Source organism: Monopterus albus, unplaced genomic scaffold, assembly GCF_001952655.1.
Source record: "Monopterus albus unplaced genomic scaffold, M_albus_1.0 scaffold555.1, whole genome shotgun sequence".
Classification (NCBI taxonomy): domain Eukaryota; kingdom Metazoa; phylum Chordata; class Actinopteri; order Synbranchiformes; family Synbranchidae; genus Monopterus; species Monopterus albus.
In genome coordinates, this window is record NW_018128435.1 from 27,272 (window position 1) to 36,837 (window position 9,566).

At 39.5% G+C, this 9,566-nt stretch overlaps 1 protein-coding gene across 1 annotated transcript in view; it reads right to left on the reverse strand.

Annotated features, from left to right (window-relative positions):
• The window catches only part of LOC109953151 (ubiquitin carboxyl-terminal hydrolase 32-like), an 85,008-nt gene that overhangs the window by 24,156 nt on the left and 51,286 nt on the right, over nucleotides 1–9,566 (reverse strand). Inside the window, 4 exon segments of the mRNA XM_020588564.1 lie at nucleotides 2–47; nucleotides 4,201–4,341; nucleotides 6,318–6,499; nucleotides 8,123–8,309. Coding sequence (XP_020444220.1) covers nucleotides 2–47; nucleotides 4,201–4,341; nucleotides 6,318–6,499; nucleotides 8,123–8,309 — 556 coding nt within the window.

Here is a 9,566-nt window from a genome sequence, read left to right on the forward strand (position 1 = left end):
GGAAAGAGCTCCAGCTCTGCTTGTCCCGTCTTGCTCTCCAGGATAACCTGCAGGGGAGAACACGAAGGTTTCAATTCTCTGCAAGCTGAAATTGATAGTTTTCATGAAGGGAAACCACTGAGTGCTTTGATCAGTCAGGAAATCTACAACCAGGGTTTGTCTGTGAGTTCACTTTCACATCTATTATTTAGTTTACCTGGTCTAAACAAACAAAAGTGATACAATATTGACTTTTAGTTAAGTTCTGTTATGTTTTCACATACAATCCCAAATCAGAAAAGGCTGGGATGGTATGTAAAAGAAAAATGTAATCTTTTAATGATGTTCTGCACTGTAGAGGGTGACATATCTAAATCCCTTCCCATCTTTCTTTGAGGAACATTGTTTTTAAACATTTTAATAATTTTCTCATGCATATGTTGGCAACCTGGCAGTTCTCTGCCAATCTTTGCTCCTAAAGAGCTCAGCCTTTTCTGGATGCCACTTTTGTACAAAGTCATGATTGCAGTCGCCTGTTGACATCACCTGGTTCAAATAGAATCTTAATTTCATAGTTTTACCTCATTACTGGCCCAACGTTTTTTGTAATGTGTTGCAGGTATCCGAATTTAAGAAATTGTTTATTTTGAACAAAGAATAAAGTTGATGAGAAATCATAGCAAATAATGTGCTGCTGTATTGTTTTCAATGTAATACAGGATACAGATGATTTACACATCACTGTTTTCAGCTTTAATTTTGAATTAACATAGCATCCCAAGTTTTTATGATTTGGGGTTGTACAATAGACTTTATTAAAATTAACCAAGAACTGAAAGCTCGTCATCATATAGACTGACTGATAACGTATGCCATTGCACACTTTTGGTAACTGTTATCCTGCATCATCAGTAGCTGTGTGGTCACTACATGAGGATCTGCCAAAAACCATGTAAGATACAATCACACCACATCTTTCTTGTACTACTTTTCATTTTCTATCAGGGAAATTACCTACACTCGCACACCAATACATCATAATTATAAGAACTGCTCAAAATGTTGATTGCAGCAGAATTTAGTTAGAGCCAGACTGAGACCCACCTTTTCAAGCCGCCTGCGTGAAGTTTTTTAGTCTGCACCTGAATTCATCAGGCTCAACAACCCAAAACCAGGGCCCGTAATTACAGCATCAAGCGTCTCAGAATCACTCCTAGGAATTGCGTCTTTTGGGAGAAGTCCAAGTCCATTTGAAAATAAAGAGAGCCTAATCCAAGCAAAGTCTTTCACACCCCAAAACCATGGCCATTGAAATGACACAAAACTAGAACTTTTTTCCAATAGTGTAATATTAGAGTTTTTACATACATAGAAAAAGTATTTTGTTTAAATATTCAAGGTATGTGGCATTGCATGATATGCCTGTCACAGTCATGTCTATTTTCATGTTCTGAGTATCAAAACTTGGACAGCTGGAGTCATAATTTAGCAGTTTTAGCCAGAATTCTTTTTGGTAATAACAACATTCAAATTACAAAGGTAATTACTAATAACAACTCTGACAACTTGAAGTGTTTTATCAGGAAAAATGCCATAATGAAATAAGAAGCACTTGAAATTGTCTTATTTCCCACAATAATCTCCACGAGAAAAGAGCATACACCAATCAGGCATTACATTATGACCACCTGCCTGATACCGTTTACATAGGATTCAATGTGGCAGTTGGTCGGCACTCATGTCACTCTGCAGATCACTGTGCATCTTCTGTGAATCAATTTGCTTCCACAGTTCGACTGTCAGGAAGAGTACAGATGTGTCTACAATTCAGTGAAAAACTTGTGTCAAAGGAGTGAAAACTGGTTGTGAGGACAAGTTAAAGAGTTAGACAGATTCAACAGCCTCACCACTCTAGGTGTGATATCACCAATACAGCCTCTGACTCTTTCGCTTCATAGAGACCAGTGTACAGTATTTCTCATTTTAACAAAGATTCAAATAAATTTTAATCTTCTGAAAAGTACAAATGGAAGTTAAAAGTTTCATCTACAGTAGATCAACCTCAGCTTTGCATATTCATCACTGCGACCTTTTCCCTTTGTGTGAGGTTCATAAACAAATGCCTTTACAGACCCTGAGGCATTATGTATGTAATATACAAGTATATATGCTTACCTGCAAAACAAATGTCAGACTTTTCAAGAAGAGATTTATGTTTTCTCTTCAAAAACCTGAAGTATATTTAAACTGCACACACACAGAGTAAAAGCACATCCTTACACTTTGAGGACTGAATATTCACTTGCTGCCTAATATACCCCACACGCTGACAGGTGCCACTGTAACAGATAGTCAGTGTTATTCACTTCACCTGCCAGTGATCATAATGTTATGCCTGATCGGTATATACGCTCACAGTTCTAGTAGTTTGTAATAAAAAAGGTTTTACCTCATTAATATGCACATCCATGCAAATAGGCACACAAAAATCCAATCACACCATCTAATACTGTTCATTATTGAATTATGTTAATAAAATAAAAGGTTTAGTTAATTATTGTGAAGACTCAAAAGCAACTGTGAAGAGGTTAGTCTTCCAATTCCATTTTCTATCTTTTACCCCTACCCCTGATTTTTGAGTGTTCCCTCATTGTTAAGTTAACCCTCAAAATGGAGTTACAAGGGGTAGCGGTTGAACTATGAACTGGGACAACCCTTCACAACCTCTCTCCATCATCATTAGTCAGTGACAACGGTTAAATAAACAGATGTGACGAGTTGTCCGAAATTTTTAATCACACAATGCCATCTTCATCTGTGTTGATTTCACTTGCGCGGTCTTTAAGCAAAATGGAAGGACAGGGTTATGTTTATGACACCAGAGAATGTTGGTGGATATGTTTGAGGGGGGGCAGCATCAACTGCAGGTAACTTTTGTTGTAGTCAGCCTCATACCACCCAATTTTGAGTCTGCCTCTGAAAAACCCGCCATCTGTGGCCCTACCACTTTATTATTAAAATTGCATAGATTCCATAGTGTAATGACAACAGCAGATCATTTGTTACTTTTTTGCAGTACAGACTCTGCATTGTGGTGCATCCTAACCGGTATTTGTCCAAAATGCTGTGATTGCTTAAGAAAGGGATAAGTTTTAAAAGAACAACTTTATCCAGGACCTTAGTTAGGCATGATAACTTTGAGATGGGCCAGCGGTTACTGAGAACAGCTGGGCCTCAGTGGGGTGTCAATGTTAAATTTCAGTTTGTTTGGAGGAGGATGAAACACCACTGTATTGAATTTTTGCTCATGAAAGAATAGGGGAATAATATCCAGCAAGCAAATAGTCGGTTTCTGTTAAATGTTGTCAAAAAAAAAAGGTAAATTGGTTTGAGGGTGGGGGGTTAAAATGTTTTCACAGATTTCAGATGCTACCTCGGGGCCTGTTAGGGAAATAGGATTTACGTAGTACAGTGCTCATTGTATTAAATTAGCCTGTGTGCATTTTTTGTGATGATCACAGAGAAGTATTTTATTCTATCAGCTTTGACAGTAATCTGGTATTTAGTCAGACAGTTACGGAGATGGTAATATGGCCCCTGAAACAGCTGATTAATTAGCAGTTTTCATACCAACATGTCAGACTTTTCATGCTACATATCTGCTATTAATTTGAACTTGCTAGTGTAAATTGTTAAGGAGTTAGTCAACTCTAAAAATCAGTTCCCTTATTCACATGTAACCTTATGCAGAAAGGTCCTCCAAATATAATCACCTAATCTCCTCTATACAGGCACTGTGGTGCATGGACATAAATATAGACTTTTGAAAAAAAAAGAGTATTCTGACAGAAATTGGTTATAACAAGAAATAAATACATAAAAAAATCTACTGTAATGAAAATGATTAATTCAACATTCGATAATAAATGGGTTTTAATAATCTCCAATTATTTCATAAATTGCTGGTTCATTTTTATATATTACAAATAGTGTTCATGTGATTATTGATTTCATAATGTCTTTTTTCTATTTATTTAAGAGTGAACATTTTTGTGTACCATGGCAATAAATTTTAATTGTCCTTTGAGTTTAATTTGTTCAAATCTCAAGCCTAAAGCTTTGCCCTTCAAAGTGTACTTCTTTATTGAATACAGCCCAGTAGTGTATGACAGCATCTGTGGGGTTCACTAACTTTTGAGTGGGTGTGCTGCTTCAACTCACCGGTCGGGGCAGGCTGAGGTTGGCACCGTACCAGTGGTAGAGCGCCCGCCACACTGGCTCTGGCACTGTCTCAAAGTCTCTACCAGGCACCAGCTGCAAGGAGCGCTTCAGTCTGCCACCCTCCATGGTTAACGTAGGGGCCTGTCAGGGCACAGCACAGACATCAGCATTTAAATAAGTGCACAAAAGACACTATTCTGTCTACCTGAATTACAGATAATAGACAAAGACAGTATCCTAATGCTATGCACAGGCTTGCTGCCTGCTGCCTTTACAGAAAACTGTAGAGAGAAGGGAGCACCATCTGGTCCATGAGAGCCTTTGGAAGCAGAGGAGGAGTGCCTCCTAATTAGGAATCTCAGATAATTTCTTATTCAAACCAAAGAAGCGGCTAATAATATTCTTCTAAAAAACGGTTGCATTGTTTTATATGTGCTGAAGATGACAAATGCTGGAATGATAAACAAGCTGTGAAATATGTACTTACTGTGAAAGGTCTGAATTACATCTGTCTGTTGTTGTTTTCTATAATAGCTGGTTGTGAACTGACAAGTCTGGCTCAGAAAGAAAATCGGGTAGGAACGTACAGCACTACCACAGTGGTTTTCTCAAGGAATGGGAAGCTTCTCTCTTCACTTATGTCAAACATATGCTAATGCTAAGCTAAGCTGTATACATGATGTATGATCCATGCTACACAATCACCTCTGTACAGTAGAATGTGGTTTTTCTGATACAACTACTACTGTACAGAGTCTCCAGCTAGCTGCTTGCTAAGTGGTGACATAACATTCTGTTTCCAGGTCCAAATTATGATTCGTTCTCCTCCTTGCCATATGCCCCCGTGTTGTGATCCCCATGGCTTCAGTAGATCTAAATCAAAAATCATGGGTCAGCTGTCATTTTACCGGGAAGGAGAAGGAGAAAAGGAAATGCCTACAGTTGAATAGATAAGTCAGTAATGTAGTAGTAGCATAACTTTAGCACAAAGTTAATGTAAACACTATACATTGACACAGTTTACACTAATGAAGATAACAGTAAAAGCTGGGGAGTATTAAAAATGAATTAGACACACCAGGCGGAAGAGCAACACTGACTGCTCTATTTGAATTTTAAGAATGTAGTCTTTTTTAACTGTAACTATAATGGCTCACTTAAAAAAAAAAGTATATTTGTTAGAACAATTTAACAAGGTGAGACAAAAGAATGTTGAGACTTTTGAAAATAATCAAAGCATCTTTTAACATTCTTGCAAGAAGGAGCATACAACAGCCACTGAGAGTGTCTCTGCACACCTAAACTGTGAATGCTCAAAGGAGTGAACCCCTTGAGTCATACTTATACAGCCTGTTGCAAAGTTTATTACTTGTTTTCCTTAGCTCTGCCAGCCAAGCATTTGTCTCTTCCAGGCATGGGGGTCAGGTCATCATGTGTGCCTTCTTATCAGGAGGCTGCCTGTCCTGACTTCCTGACCTAAAGAGCAATAGACTTTTACAACAAGCAGTTTCCTGACTTCTTTAAGCTAAAGAGCATCCTTTTACAATGACTGCACAACATTTGTTCATTGTAAACATTAGTCACACATAAGAAAAGCTGTGTCCAGTATTTTTCCATCATTATTGTGTAGAGGGTGACAGGTTCTGCCATTTGGGTCTGGGGGAGGTTGGACCTGGAACTGGAATGTTACATCACACTTAACAAGCAGATAGCATGGGCTGCCGGATACACTGAGTGAGCGCAGGTTTAGGTTTTCATCCCTGTAAAGGCACAATGGTACCAACTTTGATATTCAGAACACATTGTAATGTAAACTCAAACTCTAAATACAATGTGGCTGCATCAGAAAGACAGATGTAATCATGACTTGATTGAAAACCCCAACACCTACTGTATACACTGTAAATAAGCTGGACAGTGTGTGTGGGTGAGTGACAATAGGCTTCCTAGTGTACTTTCACACAAACTACACATTTAATTCAAGTGACTTTGTCCTACTCATTAACAGAATAAACTGGGCAAGAATCTCTCTCTGTCTCTCTCTCACACACACACACACACACACACACACACACACACACACACACACACACACACACACACAGCATTGCCCTTGCCTTCATGGGGTCGGTGTTGACCAGAGGCTGGTTGTCAATGGCTCCAGGTCTTTGTGTTGCCAGCTGTGAGGAGAGGTGGCCGTTGGCTCCAGAAAAACATTGATGGTTGTTGTCTGATACATTGTGCTGACGGGCAAAACAGCTCTCTGTAGCAGATGGAGCTACCTGGGGGCTCAGGACTACTGGGATACAAGGAAAGAGTAATGAGAGACACAATTTTCCGGATAGGGTGCTTTGTTCAGTTAGTGTTTGCCAAATTGCTGTTTTGACATAGTAGAGATAGAGTAAAATGCCAGAAAATAACCCAAATACTGGATTTCAGTTATCAGAAAACAAGCCTATTATTTCTTTGAATAGAAAAAATCTGACACATTATTACCATAAATTCTAAACTAAAAGCTGATATTCAGCTAATGGGTGAGTCACAAATAACAGTGGCTGGCATAAATATATATGATTTATACATATAAGCCAGTCACACAATACTATTTAAAAGGTCAATAGTGGCAGGAACAAAATTCTTAAATCTATTTATCCTGCATTTGGGTAGAGCATATCTTTGACCAGAAGGCAGCAGTTTACACTCAAAGAGGGGATGCTTGCAATCGGCAATGACAGCCTGTGCTTTTTTGAACCTCTGAGCCTATATAGAGACAAGTTCAGCAAAATTTATGCCAATTTACTGCACAAGCTCACAACACAGTCCAGCCACTTCCTCTTTTTCAGCGTAAGTGACTCAAACCAGCAAATAAAAGAACAGTTAAAACTGAGTCAATGAAACAAGAATAAAACATTTCCATAAAGGAAGTAACAATAGTAAAACTTCTGAGCTTACAATAAAAATATATGCATGCTGGTGGGCCTTTGCACATACAATGATGTCAAATGTAACTGTGTCATAAATTATTGTTCCCAAATACTGCTGCTACACCACTTCCACAACCTGGCCAAGAATACACAAGTGCTGGTGATGCTGACAGTGGCTTAACACTGCAAAACAAATGAAATTGTGAGTGAAACCAGTGTTTCTCTTAAAACAAGAACCCTGGAGCAGCTGACTGGTGAGTATGAATGAGTACGAATATGAATTTACAGTATTTCAAGAGTCCATGGCATGCTTTTCTGTTTTGACTTATCTACAATGTTACAACAATGAATCATTATCTTAAAAGTGACTGCAAGCACAAAACAAGGTGTATGTATGTATGTTGTACTTCTATGCAGAAACAACTCAGTTCATACACATCACTATCAAAAACGTAGCTTATTTGTCAGAGTTTTTTGTTTATGCATTGTCGTAGCACCCTGACCAGCAACAAGAGTTGTGCACATTCATGAACTGTCCTCTCATTTTCAGGAGGAGGCTCTCCTTGTGATAATAAGTTTTATCATTCTGAAATAATTAGACTATTTGGAGTTATGATGGGTGCAAAGCTAATGTAGTATCCAAGATTAAAAATTAATTGGTTGGAAAAGAACATGCCATGGGCTTTCAAATTTCTCCCATCTAACCTTATAGAGTACCCCACATCATTTCATTTAATAATGTGTGCTGTGAATGTGTACATCTAAAACATTTTCATGCAGTAACAAAACCAATGGAAAAAAAATGGAGATAAAAACTTAGCTGATATTGTGAGTTGGGCAGGGTGTCTTTAAATGCATCATGGCAAAAACCAAATTAAACTGTATGTACACTGACTGCTGCCAGTGTGTACTGAAACAAACATACCATCACTGCAGAGTAGTTTTTATATTTTTGTTTTTATATTTCATCTACTGTTCTGTGAAGTGTGTTGACTGACCAGCCTCTGTAGCTTCTGAGGCACTGGACACAGCATCAGGAGACCTCTCATCAATGGGGCTGACAGGACTGAAGGCTCCCTGTCCTCCCAGTCTCTCTGATGGGGAAGGCTCTATAGTGGTTGTGGCTATCGGAGTTCGCAATGAGCTCAGTATGGATGGCTGCTCCACCACAATGCCCTTGTGCTCCTGGACAGGAAGACAACAGCAGAGAAAGCCCTGTCACTGTTTTAAATTATCTGGCATTAAAGGACCATTCTAGTGGCTTTGCACAATCAGCCTACTAAACCCTGTATTCTTACAGCTTACATTACAAACAGCCATTTAACTATTACTGCCAGAAGTAAGTTCACTCAGTGTAGGTCATGCCACACACATCAGCACAAGCTTTTACTAAAGTCACAATTTGAAATTTTGTGTTAAAATGCATGGAGTGATCAGCAACTCCTTCCTAGTGGTGCATTTATGTGCTGAACTCAAGGTCTGACAACAGAGCTCGAACAAGTTAGTTCTGAAAGCAAAATGTTTTTCTATTCCTGCTTGATATTCGATTTTCACTGCTCAACAGTTCAGGGGCTCCAATGTCATATTTTTCAAAATGGTTACAAGCTTGTCCTTGTCCTCCTGTCAGCGTACAGGACTATGCTGAGTATGTGACCGGGTACATTAGTACCTGTATTGACAGCAAGTCAGGAGGTTCCCCAACCAGAAGCCCTGGATAAACAGTCAGGTACGCCACATGCTGCATGCTCGCTTTCATGCATTCAGATCAGGCGATGAGACGGAGTACAAAGCTACGAAGTACAGACTGAGGAAAGCCATCACAGTGGCCACGAGGCAGTACAGAGAGAAGCTGAATGGCTTCTATTCTACTGCTGACTCTGGACAGATGTGGCAAGGCCTGCAGCACATCACAGAGTACAGGACCACCACCAGCATCATCAGCTCCACAGACAACCTGCTGGATGACCTCAACACCTTCTACACCCGCTTTGAGACCTCCAGCCACAGCACAGAGAGGAGGCACACACACACTGAGAGACCACCCAGCCCCCCAACTCCCCTCCACTAACTGTCTCACCAGGCCAGGTACGCACAGTCCTGAGGAAGATCAACCCCCCAAAGCGGCAGGACCGGACAACATCCCTGGGAGGGCTCTCACGGAATGTGCCAAAGAGCTGGCTGATGTTCTATGGTAGACACATATCGGCTTAAATGAAGACCCTGGGAAGTGACAACACTAGGTTTTGGTACTGAGGTCCAGTTTCAAACCATCTGGAACCAATATGATCAATACTGATGGGGGCTTGTACATCCAAAATACAAGCTTCTCTACAAGATTCCCCACATCATTGTCCTGACACTAACTCATTCACTTTAAGCATTATTTAATCCAAATGTTTACAGTATATACTTTATAAGAGGTCTCCTAATTTGTAATGCTTA